Source organism: Pan paniscus, chromosome 9 (genome assembly GCF_029289425.2).
Source record: "Pan paniscus chromosome 9, NHGRI_mPanPan1-v2.0_pri, whole genome shotgun sequence".
Lineage (NCBI taxonomy): Eukaryota > Metazoa > Chordata > Mammalia > Primates > Hominidae > Pan > Pan paniscus.
This window is the reverse complement of record NC_073258.2, coordinates 49,670,077-49,689,784: the sequence shown is the minus strand read 5'-3', so window position 1 is coordinate 49,689,784 and position 19,708 is coordinate 49,670,077. Positions and strand designations below refer to the sequence as shown.

At 45.2% G+C, this 19,708-nt stretch overlaps 1 protein-coding gene across 23 annotated transcripts in view; it reads left to right on the top strand.

Moving 5' to 3' along the window:
* The window catches only part of CELF1 (CUGBP Elav-like family member 1), a 99,408-nt gene extending 79,964 nt beyond the window's left edge, over window positions 1-19,444 (top strand). For 4 of the 23 annotated variants that reach the window (XM_057299323.2, XM_063608475.1, XM_034932588.3 and 1 more), the window contains 10 exons: window positions 897-1,031; window positions 1,886-1,965; window positions 2,562-2,723; window positions 6,442-6,517; window positions 7,969-8,097; window positions 8,435-8,548; window positions 9,874-10,059; window positions 12,162-12,305; window positions 13,035-13,201; window positions 13,290-19,444. In XM_057299323.2, the coding sequence (XP_057155306.1) occupies window positions 897-1,031; window positions 1,886-1,965; window positions 2,562-2,723; window positions 6,442-6,517; window positions 7,969-8,097; window positions 8,435-8,548; window positions 9,874-10,059; window positions 12,162-12,305; window positions 13,035-13,162 (1,154 nt within the window). In that variant the 3' untranslated portion in view covers window positions 13,163-13,201; window positions 13,290-19,444. The remainder of the gene's footprint in view (window positions 1-896; window positions 1,032-1,885; window positions 1,966-2,561; window positions 2,724-6,441; window positions 6,518-7,968; window positions 8,098-8,434; window positions 8,549-9,873; window positions 10,060-12,161; window positions 12,306-13,034; window positions 13,202-13,289) is intronic. The other 19 variants (XM_055093688.2, XM_057299327.2, XM_034932608.4 and 16 more) reach the window with 10 other exon arrangements.
* Window positions 19,445-19,708: the final 264 nt, after the last annotated feature.

The window sequence follows — 19,708 nt, the reverse complement described above, 5'->3', positions numbered from 1 at the left end:
GCCGGAGGATTGCGTAAGCCCAGGAGTTTGAGACCAGCCTTGGCAATAAGAGTGAAACCTCTCTGCAAAAAATTAGCTGGGTGTTGTGGTACATACCTGTGGTCCCAGCTATTCGGGAAGCTGAGGTGGGAAGATTGCTTAAACCCGGCAGGTCAAGGCTGTAGTGAGCCATGATCATGCCACCGCACTTCAGCCTGGGTGACAGCGAGACTCTTGTCTCAAAAAGAGGAAACAATACAAAGGACTAGGGAAGATGCCAAGTACTTTGCATTTAATAGCAACTGCTACCCTTTGAAGTAAACCTGATTATTCCTATTAGTTAGATGAGGAAACAGGCACAGAATGGTTGAGTAACTTTCACAAGATTACAAAGCTACCATATTTCATCTAAATGCTTCTAATTATAATTTTAAGATAACATTGGTTATAAAAAGAGACGTGAAGCCGGGCGTGGTGGGTCACACCTGTAATCCCAGCACTTTGGGAGGCCGAGGCGGGTGGATCACCTGAGGTCGAGAGTTCAAGAACAGCCTGACCAACATGGAGAAACCCCATCTCTACTAAAAATACAAAATTAGCCAGGCATTTTGGCGCATGCCTGTAATCCCAGCTACTCAGGAGGCTGAGGCAGGAGAATCACTTGAATCCGGGAGGCGGAGCTTGCGGTGAGCCGAGATCACGCCATTACACTCCAGCCTGGGCAACAAGAGCGAAACTCCGTCTCAAAAACAAGAAAAAAAGAGATGTGAAAAATACGAAAAACAAATGTGTGTCTTTGAATCTGTAAAATATGGTACAGAGCCAGAATTCAAACCCAGGCGGTCTGGCTCCCAAATCTGTGCCACATTGCCTCTTTAAGTAGTAATATTCAAGTCTTTTCTGTTTTACTCTCTTAGCAGTGGAAGACAGGAAGCTGTTTATTGGTATGATTTCCAAGAAGTGCACTGAAAATGACATCCGAGTCATGTTCTCTTCGTTTGGACAGATTGAAGAATGCCGGATATTGCGGGGACCTGATGGCCTGAGCCGAGGTAAGTAGTTTTAGCTTTTAAATAATCTTTTGGTTTTTTGTTTTGGTTTGGTTTGGGGTTTTTTTTTTGGAGACAAGGTCTTACTCTCTCTCACCCAGGCTGGAGTGCAGTGGTGCCTTCACAACTCACTGCAGCCTGAACCTCCCAGGATCAGCCTCCTGAGTAGCTGGGACCACAGGCATGCATCATGACACCCAGCTAATTTTTAAATTTTTTATAGAGAAAAGGTCTCCCTGTGTTGCCCAGGCTGGTCTTGAACTCCTGGACTCAAACGATCCTGCCATCTTGGCCTCCCAAAGTGCCAGGATTATAGGTGTGAGCCACTGCACCGGGCTTGGAATCTTTTTAATTTGACCGGTGGAAACTAGCAACAGTGATTCCCTAGCCAACATGGCCCGGTCAAGATAAAGAGGTTGGGCCTGCTGCTTCCTGCTGTATATCTATGTCCTGTCTTGACTCCTCCTATCAGTTCATTCTTTTTGTCTCCCAGCCCCTCTAAGGAGTCTACATTCTATATTTCAGTGTCATGTATTAAAATTTTCTCTTTTGGTGCTTTGCAAGATCCTTGATGCCAAAATGGAAATACTTTCTTCTCCCATTTTCTTTTATTTTCAAGAGGAACTAGAGGATATGAGTCCTCCTTTCTCCTGTCAAGCATTTTTTTTTTTCTGTCAGTGGTTCTGTTTTTTCATTATAGCACATATCACCCTGTTGCAACATACCAGCACATGATTCCCTGAAAGCAGGGACTGTGTCTGTATTGCTAGCATGATAGTCAGCACATAGTAGGTGCTCAGTTAATGTCTGTCAGAGAAATAAATGAATGCATGAGTTACTGACTCTTCTCTTACCAGGTTGTGCATTTGTGACTTTTACAACAAGAGCCATGGCACAGACGGCTATCAAGGCAATGCACCAAGCACAGACCATGGAGGTAGGGAGCAGATAGGTGATGGGGAAAATTCCTCAGCTTGGGAATGCTGGGACAGTTGGCCATTAAAGTCCAGCAGCATGTGCAGCATCCGATTGCCCAGAAGGTTAAACAGCCAACATCTTAAAGTTAAAAACCACTGATTTCTTTAAAATTAACGTATTGGAAATGCTCTCCCCACCCCTTTTTTTGAGATGGGGTCTTAATTTGTCACCTGGGCTGGAGTGCAGTGGGAAGATCATGGCTCACTGCAGCCCCAACCACCCAGGCTCAAGTGATCCCCCCTACCTCTGCCACTCAAGTAGCTGGGACTACAGGTGCACACCAGCACGCCCAGTTAATTTTTGTATTTTTTTTTTAATAGCGACCGTTTTGCCATGTTGCCCAGGCTGGTCTAAAATTCCTGGGCTCAAGTGATCCACCCGCCTCAGCCTCCCAAAGTGTTGGGATTACAGTCTCTTCTCTCTTGTGTCTATCATGAGGAGAATCATTTGGCAGTGAACGAAATTAGAATGTAACCTGCATGTCATCCAAAAGGAAGATTTTTTTTCTTTTTTCAGATGGAGGAATTTGACCCTTTCGTTTTGGTCTTTTCACAGGGTTGCTCATCACCCATGGTGGTAAAATTTGCTGATACACAGAAGGACAAAGAACAGAAGAGAATGGCCCAGCAGCTCCAGCAGCAGATGCAGCAAATCAGCGCAGCATCTGTGTGGGGAAACCTTGCTGGTCTAAATACTCTTGGACCCCAGTATTTAGCAGTGAGTCTTTGTGGTTTGCTTTCTGCAGACTGTGCAAGCTCCCAGCTGTTTCTTCTTCTGCTGTCCCTAGCCAACAAACACAGTGGCATTTACAACTTTTGGCATATAGAAATTATATGTAAAAATTCAGGTAGTACTATTTCTTTTAGTCCTGTTAGTCTCTTTCTCTCTCTATATATATGTATCTCTGGACATGCATCTCTGGTTATATCTTGAGGCTTTTGCTGCAACTAAAGTGAATTCCTGGTTTCCCGTTTTAAAGATTTAGAAACATCTTGTGTCCTTGCCGCCAAGAAAGAAATTCCTGAGGGAATCTTAACTACCAGTGTCTTTCTCCATATCTCTTTCTACCAGATGTAGAGGGCATCATTAAAATCCTTATTGAGTCTTTCCTAAAGAGTATGACAAATGTTTCTTTCAGCGGACTTGAGAGATCAAGAGATTTTTTTTCTTTTTTTGCTTTATTTATTTATTTTTTGAGACGGAGTCTCACTCACTCTGTCACCCAGGCTAGAGTGCAGTGGCACAGTCTTGGCTTACTGCAACCTCCACCTCGGGTTCAAGTGATTCTTCTGCCTCAACTTCCCAAGTAGCTGGGACTACAGACACACACCATCACACCCAGCTAATTTTTGTATTTCTAGTAGGGATGGGCTTTCACTGTGTTGGCCAGGCTGGTCTCGAACTCACGACCTCAGGTGATCCACCTGTCTTGGCCTCCCAAAGTGCTGGGTTTACAGGTGTGAGCCACTGCGCCTGGCGGAGATCAAGAGATTAACATGAACATTTTTAAATGAGCATTACAGATGTATATTCAAGTTTACTACATTGTAAATAGACTTCCTTTAATTTGATCTCTCTGTTGTCGTGAGCCAAAAGAAGGTTGTCTAGTCCAAAAGAAAGTCTGGGCCCAATTTGTGATTTAGATTTACTAGGTCTGCAATGTATATGTTACAGGGGATTATTAATGGAAAAGAATTGGGCCAGCACAAGACACTTAAAACCACCCATTTGTGAGTCAAAGAGGAAAAAGGTCATCTTAGGCTATTAATGGTGAAACCACTAGATTTGTATGGATGATACAAAAATATTCACATAGAAATAGCTAGTACAGTCATTTATTCCTCATCATTTCAAGTATTATTCTGTATGGAAACAGACAAAAGGCACTGATTTCTGTCTCCCAGTACTGAATTTTGGTTTAGTTCCAGTGGTTTTCATATTTCTAATATCTTATAAGAAATCCCAGTTTAGGCCGGGCGCTGTGACTCACGCCTGTAATCCCAACACTTTGGGAGGCTGAGGTGGGTGGATCGCCTGAGGTTGGGAGTTTGAGACCAGCCTGGCCAGCATGGTGAAACCCTGTCTATACTAAAAATACAAAAAAATCACATGGGCGTGGTGGCAGGCGCCTGTAATCCCAGCTGCTCGGGAAGCTGAGGCAGGAGAATGGCTTGAACCTGGGAGGCAGAGGTTGCACTGAGCGGAGGTTGCAGTGAGCCAAGATCGCACCATTGCACTCCAGCCTGGGCAATAGAGCGAGACTCTGTCTCAAAAAAAAAAAAAAAAGAAGAAGAAAAAAAAAAAAAAACCCCAGTTTATCCTAGCTAGTATTTCTCTGAAGTTTTTTTAAAAAAAATATAAAGAGTGGGGTTGTTTTGTTTTGTTTTGTTTTGAAGCCTCGCTCTGTTGCCCAGGTTGGAAAACAGTGGCGCAATCTCTGCTCACTGCAACCTCCAACTGCAAGCAGCTGGGATTACAGTCATGTGCCACCACGCCTGGCTAATTTTTGTAGTTTTAGTAGAGACAGGGTTTTGCTTATGTGAGCCAGGCTGGTCTCAAACTCCCGACCTCAAGTGATTTGCCTACCTTGCCCTCCCAAAGTTCTGGGATTACAGGCGTGAACCACTGGGTCCGGTTATATTTCAACAGAATAAATTGTTTCTTAGTGCTGAAACATTGCTTATATGTTCAGAAAATTCAGGGAGGTTTTAGTCATCTGCAGAAATGATAATGCTTTGAAAATGGTCTACATGCTATGCATTTGCTTTTCTTAGAGACTTTTGGAGCCCCCCTTTAGGGAAGGTTAACCTTTTTGTTGTCATTGCCACTACCAGCAAGTACATGATGGCATGTGTTGAGAGCTGTGTTCTCTTTGTTTTGGTTAGACATGATTCCTGCCCTAAGAGCTAATCTCATTTGGAGGGAAATGAAGGGACCAAGTACAGTATTCACAGTCCACCAGTTAGGACTGAACACATAGCCCAAGGTGTTTAAGAAGAAAAAGGCCAGGTGCGGTGGCTTATGCCTGTAATCCCAGCATTTTGGGAAGCCGAGGCAGGCAAATCACCTGAGGTTAGGAGTTTGAGACCAGCCTGACCAACATGGTGAAACCCCGTCTCTACTAAAAATACAAAAATTAGCTGGGTGTGATGGTACACACCTGTGGTCCCAGCTACTCGGGAGGCTGAGGCAGGAGAATCGCTTGAACCTGGAAGGCGGAGGTTGCAGTGAGCTGAGATCACCATTGTACTCCAGCCTGGCGACAGAGCGAGACTCCGTCTCAAAAAAAAAAAAAAATGTAGACGTGGGTGCTAGTGGACTGTGTGATAGTACATCATCATTAATTATGAGGTTCTTTCTGGACTATGTGGACTTGAGTTAGCCAGGCTCTACTGTCCTGGAGGAGTTGGTTTTTATCTTTTTATCCTTTGAGAAGTGGGGGGAAAGGGTGTGTAGGTGCATTTTTTTCCCCCATTCTGTTCCTGGAGGTTTGTAGACCTCCTGAAACTTATCCATGGTCTCTAGCCTGGAAGGATTTGCGGCGACAGAGAAACCAGGTCAGATGTTTATAGGAATGGGAAACAGGTTGAATAAAAGGATCCTGTACAAGAATACCAATTTTCCATAAACAATACTAATTGGGTTTAGTTGGAGCAAAAGTTTTCAGCAAGCTGGTTAGATGAAGGTTGTGGTTTGCCAATATACAAAGTAAACTAATGCCACAAACTCAGGGACAGGCCCTCTTACTTTATTTGTCATGGGACCATCATTGAAGGAGAATGTACTCTGAACCTGGTATAGACTAATCCATCAGTCATTTGGTCATCTGCAACAGGGAAGACCAATTTGGAGGGGAGGAAGTAAATAAGGTTGGATAGATGTGTAGCTGGAGTGATTATTAGTCATGTGGTCCATTGTGACCAATAAAGGGTAACTCCAAGAAATACTATGAAATGTTTAGATTTGATATTTAAAATAGTTGTGTGAAGTAGAAATTGAGTATCCAGATGGAAACAATCTGCAGAGTGAGATGTGTGGACCTAACTAAGGAGAACTTGGGAGAGGGTAGCTGGAAATGGCATTCATTCATTCGCAGACAATAATCACAGTTGACTGCATAGCTCCTCAAGTTTAGCTTATTATCCTGCTGTAGTTCTGTCCTTTGCTGTGCTGAATTCTGCTGCCCAGGGACTTGAGCTTGGCTCAGTATTCAGTGAACATACTATCTTCTGGGCCAGTGCTTTAGCTGTGTTTTTTTTTTTGTCCTGTGCTGTCATAAGCCTCATGTTTCTGTTGTGTTGGCTTGGGTTCTTGTCTTTGACTTTCTTCTCTCTGGGGGCCTCTGCACTCTCGCTTTGCTGTGCTGTAGAGTTATCCCAGATGCAGAACCAGCCCTCACTCTCACTCTTGTTCTGTTTTTTGGTGTAATGTCTAGCTTTATTTGCAGCTCCTTCAGCAGACTGCCTCCTCTGGGAACCTCAACACCCTGAGCAGCCTCCACCCAATGGGAGGTAAGTGTTTCACTGCTGCAGAGGAGCAGCAGCACCCAGGCCAGCAGACCCAGCTAACAACAGTCTTGGGAGTTTGGCATCGTTTCTGTGAAAACATTTTTTTGCTTATTATGTAAACCTGACCTAGGATAAACGTCCCAGGACTCAATTTTCTTGTCTCTATACAGTGGCTCTATGGCTAGTTGATGCCACATTGCTCTGACGTTATCTGGTGCCTCCTAACCTTTTAGGTCACTGTTGAAGAAGAATATGGAAAAGGGCTGTTTAGCTCCTATAGACTGAGGCTGTTCTCTGATAAGGGGAAAAAATTGCAAGAACTCTTTATTTCCATTATAAAGTGACTTTTCCAGTGACTGCAGAAAAGCCAAAGATGGCTTCCATGCAAATGCCCTACCTTGAAGCTTCTAGAACCCAGGCATTTGGTTTACCTGTGTATCTTCTTGTTTCTAAGGTGAATTCCTATTTTGTTGTTGCTATTATCGTACACAGAAAACTTAAATGGAGTGCCACAACAAACCTGAGCTAGGGCCCATCAGGAGTCGGTTGGGGGTAGGGCATGGGACAGCTTCAAAGCTGCCTGTGCCTACACCCTCTGCATTGGATTTAGGCTAGGCCAAATGTGCATTTGAGAAAGGTATAGTTTTCAGTGAACTGCATTTTGCTGTTTGAAAATTTTTGATAGTCATTCACTTTGTCTCAGGAAATTATAGTTGGCTGTATTTTTGGAAAGTTGCTAGATTGTAATCTGTATTGTATTTTAATTCTCGTTTACTCTTTCCACTCCCCCCACCCCTCACCCCATCGATCTTTCCATTGTCTAGTAAATGGTTTGCAGCAGCGACAGCACAGTTTAGATTCCTTCTTCCCCTTTCAACTGTGTTGTCTGGGCTCTACTTGGAAGTCTTTCACTCAGTGATTTTTCCTCTCTCCTCTTTCTGGTGATGAATCTGCTATTCAAGTGACAGTGTCTTTATTCTTTGTGTCATTGCTGCTCTCCCGTGTTCTCCCTTGTTTGCTCCTGGGCCTTCTGCATCTGCCATGTTTTCTGCGTGTTCCCCTCTATTACAGAGAGCGAATCCCCTGTAAAGTGTGAGTGAGGGGCCTGGATGCAGTCCCATTCTGTGCTGTAGGTTTTGGCATTGTTCTCCTGTGCTCCTGGCCCCATGGTAGGCAGTTTTTCTTGGTTTCCTAATTGCCCACACCTTTATTAATGTACACTTGGCATGGTATGCTGTTGGATTAGCCATCTCTTCTCTGAGGAAATGATTTCAAGTTTCTTAATGAGTGATACATTAATCTTTTTTGGAGCCCTGTAATGTTGTTTGTAAGGCTTATCTAAAACAGTTCCTCTTTGTCAGGGACCAGCCCTCTGCCAGTGTGTGCTTGTCATTGCTGGAATGGATATGAAGCACCCTTATCTGCTGGCTAATCTCTTGCTTTGGATGTTGTAGGGTTGAATGCAATGCAGTTACAGAATTTGGCTGCACTAGCTGCTGCAGCTAGTGCAGCTCAGAACACACCAAGTGGTACCAATGCTCTCACTACATCCAGCAGTCCCCTCAGCGTGCTCACTAGTTCAGGTAAGCATGAGGATGACCCAGTGTGCCATTATGTGCCTTGGACAGATGCTTTGTGTTTAAAGGCAGAGTCCAGAGAGGGAAAATAGTTAACACCTGTTTCCAGAGAGGTCAGATTATGAGCAACAAATTTTCAAATGTCATCTTCTGTACTTAAGAGAAATCTTCCTGATTTTCAATGTGCTGTGGCCATTATTTGTCTCTGTCCTGCAAGGACAGTTGTTAGAATTAGTAACTGAAAACCTCTTTACAAATAGCATACTTGGATAGTGACACTTTTTCTTGTATTTGGCGAGAATGCCAGTGATGGGTTGAATTTTAACTCCTTGCTTTCTAATAGCAGGGTCCTCACCTAGCTCTAGCAGCAGTAATTCTGTCAACCCCATAGCCTCACTTGGAGCCCTGCAGACATTAGCTGGAGCAACGGCTGGCCTCAATGTTGGCTCTTTGGCAGGTAAGGGGCAGCACCTGGCTGTCATCAGACTATTCTTTGTGCAGGTAGCACATCTTAACCCTGGTAGGGGCACCACTGGAATGATTGCAGTGGCCCAGTGAAGTTAAAAATAATCATGAGGGCCAGGTGTGGTGGCTCACACCTCTAATCCCAGCACTTTGGGAGGCCAGGGTGGGCGGATCACGAGGTCAGGAGATCGAGACCATTCTGGCTAACACGGTGAAACCCCGTCTCCCCTAAAAATACAAAAAAAATTAGCTGGGCCTGGTGGCGGGCGCCTGTAGTCCCAGCTACTTGGGAGGCTGAGGCAGGAGAATGGCATGAACCGGGGAGGCAGAAGTTGCAGTGAGCCACGATTGCGCCACTGCACTCCAGCCTGGGTGACAGAGCGAGAGTCCATCTCAAAAAAACATGGGATTTTTAAATCAGACCTGAGTTAAATCCCACCTCTGTCCGTTAGCTAGCTATAACTTCGGACCACCTTTCTAAGGACATTTTCTCATCTTTGAAGTGGGAATAATAGAATACTTTGAAGGATTGTTAAAAATTAAATGAGGGCAGGTACAGTGGCTCATACCTATAGTCCCTGCAGTTTGGGAGGCCAAAGCAGGGGATCACCCTAGGTCACAAGTTCCAGACCAGCCTGAGCAACATAGTGAGAACTCCATCTCTACAAAAATTATCTGGGTGTAGTGGTGCATGCCTGTAGTCCCAGCTACTTGGGAGGCTGAGGCCGGGAGGATTGCTTGAGCCTGGGAGCTTGAGGCTGCAGTGAGCTATGATTGTACCACTGAACTCCAACCTAGGTGACAGAGTGAGACTCTGTCTCCAAAAAAAAAAAAAAAAATTAGAACATAGGTAAAGTGCTGCTGAGCACATTGCATAGTACAGTAGATGACACATAGAATGTACTTAGTACCTGTTAGTTGCTGTTTTAATGGTAGGGTTCACCCACATCTTGTCAGAAATCACATGTACCCCTTTGAGTTCACAGTCTTGGGCCTCTTCTTTTATGACATTCTAGCTCATTATGAGAAAGTGGCAGAATAGCCAGATAGAAAATGGAGGCTCTCATTCCACAGATTGGATGAAGGTAATGGGGAGCACAACACCCGCGTATGGCATTTCTTAATGTCCCCATTAGCAAGGCCTGGTCAATGTCCTGAAATCTAGCCAGTCAGATAGTTTCTTCTCAGGGAGAAACTAAGAGGGAGATAAAGGGGAGAACTTTGGAGTTTTCCCTTTTCTAGATGTCCCAAGTAGACTTGTCTTTGGCATCAGTTTAGTCTTTCTAGTATATTAATCCTCCTCTTCCTCCAACCAAGGAATGGCTGCTTTAAATGGTGGCCTGGGCAGCAGTGGCCTTTCCAATGGCACCGGGAGCACCATGGAGGCCCTCACTCAGGCCTACTCGGGTATCCAGCAATATGCTGCTGCTGCGCTCCCCACTCTGTACAACCAGAATCTTCTGACACAGCAGAGTATTGGTGCTGCTGGAAGCCAGAAGGAAGGTGAGTGCAAAGGGAGATCGGGGTCAGGTATGGGGGTGTTTTCCTCCTATACCAGAACTGAAAGGCAGAGCAAAGGCTGAGGGAACCAGTTAGGTCGTCAGACCATTGTTTTTCTTTGACAGTGTCAAGTGTAGACTGAGAAACCCTGTGAAGTGTGATCTGCTTTTTAAATGTTTTCTGGATGTGGCTCAAATCAGAACCTCTGTGAACCCTCTTGGGATGGGGCTGCAGTTTTTAGATGAAGCAACAGACACTGACCTTATCGGGTCTGACACATTTGACAAGAATGTTTCTGTTAGGAGGTTTTCTCTACAGATTACAAATCTATCAGAGGATCTTCTGTCTGGATGTCTTCTGTTTCAGTGTCCCTTTTAGCTATATCATTTGGCATTTTCTTCACTTTCTGATTGATGTTTGTCCTGATTGAAGACAAACTGAGGGGTGATGGGACAGAGTTTGGCCCATGAGTTGATGGAGTGGGAAGTATGTCATTTGACACAAATGGTATTCAATTTAGGAGAAAAATAGGAGAGACTCTTTAGCCAGAAAGAGGCCTGAAGGTGACTTACATGAATAGAAAGTCCTGCTGACACCTCTGTGCTCAGATTTGACTGGGTTTTTATAACCAGGAGCTGGTATAAGCACTAATGTAGGAAAAAGATGAGTGTCCTCTTGTCACAGCAGAAAGTCCTGGTTCATCTCTCCTCACCTGCTGTGAATCACTTATATCCCCTAGGGATGCGGTAGTAGGAGAACGTAGCATGAACCAATATTTTAGTGGAGACTGTGGAGACAGACAATAAATAAATGAAAGCATGAGGTGTTTCAGATGATCCTCTGGAGAATGACAAGCCGGGAAGAGAGATAGGGAGTGTCAGAGGCACTGCATTTTATGCAGAATGCTCAGAGAATGTCTCTCTAGATTGACATTTAAGCAGAGAACTGAAGGAAGTAGGAAGCAAGTCATGCCTGAATCTAGAGAAAGAAGAGTAACAGGGGCATAGGAAAAGCAAGTACAGAGGCCCTGAGGCAGCAATGTTCCCTGATGTGTTTGACAAAAACAGGGAGGCCAGGGTGGCTGGAGAATGGCTGGACTGCAATTGTAATAAAGCTTTTTGGTTAGAAAATCATTGAGTAGGCTGGGCGCAGTGGCTCGCGCCTGTAATCCCAGCACTTTGAGAGGCCAAGGCGGGCAGATCATGAGATCAGGAGTTCGAGACCAGCCTGACCAACATGGTGAAACCCCATCGCTACTAAAAATACGCCAGGCATGGTGGCGCCTGCCTGTAATCCCAGCTACTCGGGAGGCTGAGGCAGGAGAATCACTTGAACCCGGGAGGCAGAGGTTGCAGTGACCTGAGTTCACGCCACTGCACTCCAACCTGGGCAACAGAGTGAGCCTCTATCTCAAAAAAAAAAGAAAGAAAAAAAAGAAAATCATTGAGTATAAATAGTCTGATGAAGAATGTATATTCTGTTTTTAAGCTCAGTGTTAATCATGGGTGCATTTTTAAAACTAATTTCTTATTTTCCCATTTACATATGATGAAACTCACTGATTTTGGCATACAGCTATATGAGTATTGACAAACAGTCCTAGTCCTGCAACCATCACCACAGATTAAGAACATTTCCATCACCCCTAGAAATTCCCTCGTGCCCCTTTGTAGTCATTCCCTGCGTCTGGCAACTACCAATCTGTTTGCTGTCCCTGTGGTTTCTAGGCATTATTTGGAAACCTGTTTTGTTTATAACCCCTTTTCACCTCCTCTTCTGTGTTCCTCTCTGAGCCTACAATCTCTGTTTTCCTGCTCCACACACAAGTCGGCCTGCTTTATTATCCCAACACTCCTCCTCCTGCGGGTAGAATTTCTCACATCCTCAATGAGATGGAGCTTGGCTGAATGTGAGGGAAGGAATCTGTTTTAATGTTTGCCTTTGGTTCCTTGCTTTGTATTTAGAGAATCTGTTTAGTTCCCCAGATGAATCTCTATTTTTAGGGATTGTGACAGTTTTAACATAGGTGGAAATGAAAGATCACTGGTGCAGGGCGACGAGCATGTTTGACACTGATACCTTTCCAATTCCTGGGTATTTTGAAGGTCCAGAGGGAGCCAACCTGTTCATCTACCACCTGCCCCAGGAGTTTGGTGATCAGGACCTGCTGCAGATGTTTATGCCCTTTGGGAATGTCGTGTCTGCCAAGGTTTTCATAGACAAGCAGACAAACCTGAGCAAGTGTTTTGGTATGTTGGCTTCTCTCTGGTGTCAGGATGGGATTAGTATTTTACCACTGAGAAAGAAAGAGCTCACTGCAGAAAGATCTGAATATGAGTTTGGGCTGTTGTTTTAACTTGGCCATGGGCAGGTCATATGACCTCTTTTTGAGCCCCAGTTTCTCATTGCTGTAGTGGAGGTAAGGATTTCTACCCACACTGTTGCTCCAGAGAGAAAAATAATATATGGAAAATGGTTTGCAGAAAAACCTTAAAACAGTCCAGGTTTGTGCCTGTAAGTCCCAGTACTTTGGGAGGCCAAGGCAGGAGGATCGCTTGAGCCTAGGAGTTCGAGACCAGCCTGAGCAACAGAGTGAGACCTCATGGCTACAAAAAATTAGTCAGACATGGTGGCGTGTACCTGTGTTCCCAGCTACTTGAGGCTGAGGTGAGAGGATCACCTGAGCCCAGGAGGCGAAGGTTGCGGTGAACCATGGTCACACCACTGTACTCCACCCTGGGTGACAGAGCAAGACCCTGTCTCAAGAAAAAGAAAAAAACCTTTAAATTACCATGTAGCTGTTAAGTGGTACTATTAAGAACCTAATTTATTTCGTATGACATAATGTCCAGATTTCTTGTCCCTGCTGAATAAAATTGGGATTTGAGATGAAGCACATAAGGTATCTTGCATAAGGAGGACTGAGAATCTCCTTGCCTCATTATGTCCCTCACCTAGGTTTCTGCTTGGACACACAGGTTTTGTAAGTTACGACAATCCTGTTTCGGCCCAAGCTGCCATCCAGTCCATGAACGGCTTTCAGATTGGCATGAAGCGGCTTAAAGTGCAGCTCAAACGTTCGAAGAATGACAGCAAGCCCTACTGAGCGTGCTCCCCTCTGAGACTGGAGTGAGAGGGTCTTCTGGTAAGTTGGGGAGGAGCACCCTTAATGATTCGAAGCCCTGAGGCTGTGTGTTGACAGCCCTGGACCCTGATCCCTGCCACTCTCGCAGGCACAGCTTGCCCTGAAGACTCGGCTACTGCCTTCTGTGGGAGTTTCGCTTCGTACAGAGGACAAGTTTGTGCTTTGGTTTCCAGTGTTTTACTTTGGAGTTTAGGTGCCATATCCTGAGTTTTTTTTTTGTTTTTGTTTCTCCTTTATTTAAAGTTTGCTGTGTTTGTAACCAGTGTGTGTTGAGAAGGACCAACACCAAACCACCCTGGGGAAGGGGGACAGGGAAACATTTAACACAGACGATGATCAGGATTTGCCCCAAACCACCCCAAGAGAGAGGACTGAGTGGAACAAAAAAGTGACCCCCAGAACCTCTCTTAGTGTGAGGGTGGGTAGAATGAGAACTGACACCTGGGAGCTGTGGGGAGCAGAGCGGCTTTGGGGAAGAGTGGAGTGACTAGACACCTAATGCCCTGGCAGCTGGAGACTCAAACTCCTGTACAGCTGCCTTCTGGGAAATAGTTTTTGACACCTATTTTTCAGATTCTTGTCTGGAATTTCTGCTGCTCTTTTCAAAAAAGGGCATTAACAATTCTTTGGAAATAAAGCACCTGTTAGCCTGACATATGCAAAAAGCAGGGCGGCATCACCCATTACGAGCTCCCCCAGCCAGCAGTCAGTATTGGATTGGCCTTGCCTGGCTGTTGGCAGTTTGGGAGAAGCAGCCAAAGAGGTTAGTTTATTTCAACACCAAATTAGACCATGGCCCATTTCCAACAGGTCTCTTTAAAGACCTCTATGGAATACATTGCCTGGTTTCCTTCTTTGCAGTTCACCACAGCAAGGAATGTCACCTCCATCCCAAGCCACCATTTTCTCATGAAGGCAAATCCAAGAAGGGCTTGCAGTTCTTGCTGAAGGGGGTACCATTTGTGGGCAGAGTGATCAATACCATCTAGTTAGGGGAGGAGGAGCTTGTTTCTTGGTGTACTTGAATCAGAAGGTCCCTGCAAGCCAGTATGCTTCATTTGCCAGTGGCCAGAAATTCTCCCTTGCCTCCTTGATTGAGGTGTCCCAGATGTAGTATTCCCACAGGGGTCTGGCAGGCCCCTCCTGTAACCACTCCAGTCACATTTTCTGCTCTTGAGGCAGAGGTGACATCAGGACGTTTACAGCCTCCACATGAATTGAGTGTTCATTTACCTCAGTATTACCGTGTTCATTTTTGTCCTCGTGCTACAGTTAGCTCCCTGCCGCCTCTTGCAGGTCTTACTTCAGCTCTTGCTTGTGACCCACACAGCTTCTGGGCTCTGCCTCTGCTCTAAGAAGTGCTGTGGGGGTAGAGAACCAGGAAGGACATGCTGTTGGGAATGTACACCTGGGCAGAGGTGGCCCTGTTAAGATATGACTATAGCCACAGCCAGGGACAGGATCCCTGGGTCTCTGGAATCTGAAACCTCACAAATACCAGTCTTGACCCCTAGCAGCAGAGATAAGAATAAAGGGGTTGGTTTGCTATTAAGTCAGATGGGGGCTCTCTCCTTGTCATGCTGTCCCTGTGGGTAACAGACAGGGATTGACCATCTTACTGTTGTACAGGTAGCTGGTGGTGTTGGATTATCCCATTGAAGCTGGGACAGCTGTTCCTTTCTCATAGTGATAACTTGGGTCTGTTGTCCTCTAAGGAACGTGAAACATACACTTCTTAAGCTGAACCACGTAAACTTGAAATTCTGCGCACTGGGAGAAATGTGTCCTGTGTTTCAAAGGATAAAACTGTTCTAAAGGCTTCCAGGGTCATGATGGGATTTTTTAAATAAATGCAAAAAATAAAAATAAAAAAGAAAAAAGAAAACGAAAAAAAAAGAAAAAAATGCTAGGTTGGGGAGGCGCTGTTCTGAATCCCAACCGGCTGGAACCAAGAATGTCGTTTCTATTTTTATAGAAGTTTTATACAGCTCCGGGGTGGAGAATATTTATTACCTAAATTATATCTCTGGAAAAGGCCAGGATTTTGTAGAATCCAGAATGTGATTGTTATACACACAGGGTGCTGTGTATGATTGAAACTACTGACTTTCTGTGGCCCGTTTGCAGCCCAGCTAACCTGCCCAAGGGGAAGGTGTTAATGCTGTGAATTGGCAGAGGAGAGAGCTGTGCTCCATAGGGTGCTGCCGGTGCTGTGCTCCCTAGCCTTCTGTTCTGTCTTCCTCCTTAGCCAGAATGCCACTCCCTTCCCACATCCCCTTCTTCTCTCCGCCTTCCCCCATCTCACCATTATTTGTCCATGGATTTGTCCTGGGCTCTGGGACCTTATGAAACCCCTTTCCTAATGACATAAGAGGCCAAGGTGCAATCCACCCACCTTTGATACCAGACCCTGAGGGCTTCATACCTGCTGATGGGTTCTCTTTTCTAAAAGGAATGCTTGCCCCAGCAGGGTCCTGGGCTGCTTGAGCAGCCAGCTGGTGAGACCATGCACTTCTCTGTTCTCTCCTCCCCCTGCCCAGTGAGTTAGCACAGCAGTAGCACTGCCCTTGAGCACAGTTCTTTCCCCAGGCCAAAGATGGTTTTGTGAAGAAGCTGCTCCCCTACAAGTCTCACGTGTGAAAGGGCTCAGCTCAGAGTGGAGACTCGCTGTCAAGTCTTAAGCAATCCTTTTCTGTTGTGTGAAGGTTTCACTTACAATGTGTTTTCTGCTGTAGTTTTGTTTCTTACTTGGGTTACATCATGAAATTGATTTGCCTTGAATGCAGCCAGACCACTGTCTCCTGGGTTCCACTTGAGTGGCCAGGGCCTGGATGGAAGCTAAGAGCTTGGATTTCTGGGAACAAAGGGCCATCCCCGTAAGATTGAGCAGAAATTCTGGTCCTCTTCCCTGAAAAATTTTCCCCACCCCAGCCAGCATCTTCTGCTTCCCCTTGGGTTGTGACCAGGGAGTGGGGAGAGAGGCTGAGGCTCTGCTCCCCTGGAGACCTTCTCTTAGGAGTTGGGTGCTTCATGGAAAATCCAAGCCTTAGGTTCCCTTCTGTCTCTGGCAATTAGATGTGTTCTTGGTGTCCTCCATGTCCTTTTTGACTTTTCCCTGTGTCCATTGTTAGCATGTGCAAAAGTTCCCTGTCATTACCCAACCCCTGCCCGCCCACCTCATTTCAGGGCTGTACACACAGTGAGTGTTCCTGTTCTCTCTCTCTTTGTTTGGATGTATTGCTCTGTGTAACTCAGTGGGTCTCCCTCTTTCTGGTTTGTTTTTTTTTCTAGATTCCTGCCGTTTGTTCATCGTTGTGCCTAAAGCATGTCGATGTGGCGTCAAGTACATCGTCCAAATCCCTGTCTCTTCAGCTTCTCTGATGCTTGAACTCTCACCTTTGACCTTGTGTTGACCTTTGATGCTGATGTGTATTTTTATTATGTTTGTTTCTTTCTTCGTTTTTTTTCTTTTTTTCTTTCCTTTTTTCCCTTTTGTGCTGCCAAATTGGTTTTGCTAGAACGACTGCTGAAGGGGAAATATTTAAACTTGCATTTGAATATAAAAAAATCTATTTTTCTAGAACTTCATAAGATAACCACTTGATTTTGTGATTCCAATTCTTTGTAATTGTCTTCAGAGCAGCCCTACTAGCACATACCGCGTGGTGTTTGTATTTCTGTGAACACACAGCCAGTCCGTTTCTAGGCTTTGTTTCTCTGTGTGCTTAGTTTTAAAGACAACTTTGAAGTAAACAATGAAATAAAAGATGTCACTAAAACCTCTGAGGCTCCTGAGCACATTTTGCTGATACAGTCTGTGGGGCTTGAGGAGACCGCATGTATTGTTCTTTCTTTTGTTTTTCTTCTGAGTTCTCAACTGCAGAGAGCACCTGAACCCCCTTTCCTTTTTGACCGCAGGCTGCACTTTGGGCCCCAGCCAGCCCTTTTTCTTTTTCTTTTGTGGTTCTTCCCTGGAGCGACTCTGGGGAGTCCTGGATATCCCGCCTGCCCCTTCCCCTCAGCCCCATGCTTGTTCCAACAGTCTCCACAGCAAAATGTGATGCTTTGATTTTTTTGTTGTTGTTTTTGTTTTTGTATTGTTTTTGTGTTTTTGTTTTGAATTTTTTCCTTTCCTACTAAGATTATGCCCAGAAAAAAGTTTTGCATGTTTCCTGCTGTTTCTTCACACCTTCGTATATATCACCTTCACCTCTCTGTTTTCTATAGTTTGTGCAAAAACTGATCGATTTAAAAGGGTTTCAAAGAAGCTGTTTTAAATTGTTGTAGGGTTGATTATTTTTTTCAAGATTGTATTGTTTAATTTTGAAGTGGCAACTTTCTCCTCTATTGCCCTTAGAGCGTTTGCCTGTGCACTTAGACTGTCACTTCGTGTGGCCTCCAGGTCTTAACCGGGGCTTCCGGGAGGCTGGCTGCTCTGCTCAGAGAGGGTGGGAAGGGGGCCTGGAGAGACACGAGAAGCAGAGGTAGAGCCTAGAAGGTGGCAGCAGGTGGGTAAGAGGCTTATTATTTAGCACATTAGGGGCAGTGAGCACCTGGAGGAAGGAGGGCGCTCCCAACCACCCGTAGGAGGCCATCTGCACAGCAAGCGGCAATTCACCTGCTGGCGCTTTTCCTAGGTGACAAGCACAATACTACAGTCTTCACACTGTTTACAGCCCTGGGCACCAGCCACCCGGCACTGGCTCTTCATCACAGCTCTGCTCTTGCTTAGCTAGTGGGGTGGGGGAAAGGGCAGGGATTTGTTTTTTTAATTGGGTGAAGAGCCAAACAGCTACTGTCCCTGGGTGCCAAGCAAGCCAGTTTTTTGGTTCCCTGAGGGAAACTGACCCTCTTCTCTTGTGGCACCATCCAGCCTCAGGGTCTTGGAGACTTGAGTAAGAATGTGAGTGGAGGGGGAGAGGCGAGGAGAGGAGAGGTCACAGGGTGGATCTGTGGAGGGAAGAGGTTACAGGGGGAGGAGCTGATGATAGATCCCACCCAGACCTAAGCTGTTGGTGGGTGGGTGAGCTGGGAAGTAGGACTGTCCAGGGAAGGGTGGAGAGATGTAGCTAGGGGCTGGGGAGGGGGAGGTGGAAGCGCTGTTGAGCATCCTCCACACCAAGGTTGATGAAGGAAGGGATCCCAGCAGGGTTTCTGCTCTGGGGCTGGCAGGTTGCCTGGTATTATGCCCAAGGCCGCTCTGCCTGGGGGAAAGGGCAGCCAGGCAGAGGCCCAGTGTCTGGTAGGCTGCTGAATTTCCTGGAAGGGGTGATTGGATGGAAAGAGGCCAGAAACCCCAGCCTGAGAGACTGCTGTGCACCCCACAGTCTGACTGCACAGAGCCGCCTCTGTTGGCAGGAGGCACTGAGGCTCCCCTTCCTGTGTATTGAGAAGCCGTGTTTGCCAATATATTTTGCTTTCAATTCCAAGAGGAGCTCTGGGAAAACCTGTGGATAAAACCAAATGCCAAATGTTGGACGTTGTTTCCTTTTCCTTTTCTCTCTCTGATTGTTTTAATTGTTCTGTGGTGGTTTTAATGGATTTGAGACCCTGGAGCGGCAGCTGCCTTTCTGATTTCCAGCTGCTTTTTGTGAATAATTTAAAAAGAAAAAAAAAAAAAGAAACTTTACATTTTGGAGACAAACCTGTGTGAGTTTTTTATTGGTACAAACGTTGTATTTAACACTAGGGGTTTTGTACAGTTTTTTGCCTTTTCTACTAGAAAACAATGTAAAGTGATTTCACAATGTGAAGAGAAAAAAAATTGCCACTATGACCAAACGCACAGTCTGTTCTGCAGCAACAACGGGATTCAATCAACTCAGTCGTGATTCAGCCGTAGAAATGCTTTTCCTTTATCTTGTTTGAGCTTTTCCTTTCTTTCCTGTTTTGATTTGCAAAAGAAAATGTCTTTTTTGTGTGAACTTGTGTTGTACTCTGTAGAAAATTATGGATTTTACTTTAATGGTTTAAAAAAAGGCAAGGAGAGCCCTCGTCGCTTTTCTTACCTAATCACAGAGTTTGTGTAGTGAATTTAAAAAGAAAAAAATTGTTACAAGTTTGGAGCAAGGGAGTATGTGTTTCAAAGGAATCTCCTTCCTTTTTTTGTGTGTTTTTCCTTTTGTCCCAATGGGGAACCTAAATCTGTTTTAATTGCACAGACACATGGACAAAAAGTCATTTTGTATCTGCCAAGTGTGGTACCTTCCTTTGTTTATTTGCTATTAAACTGTTTGAGAAGAACTGATGTCTTCAGAGTTACTGATTGTTGGGGAGGGTGATGTGTCCTTGGAGCAGGTGGGGTTGCCATGTTCCTGAAGAGGGGGTGTGGGTGCCCTATAAGGCTTCATTTTTATGTACCTGAAGATGTGCAACTGAACCCCCCAAAAGCTCCTGAAGGAAAACATAATTTCTCCCCAGAAAACTGCCTTCCCCATCTTTTTGTATTCTCCAGGATTTCTACTTATGCGGAAACACCTTAAAACTTTTTTGCCAACCCTAATTTTT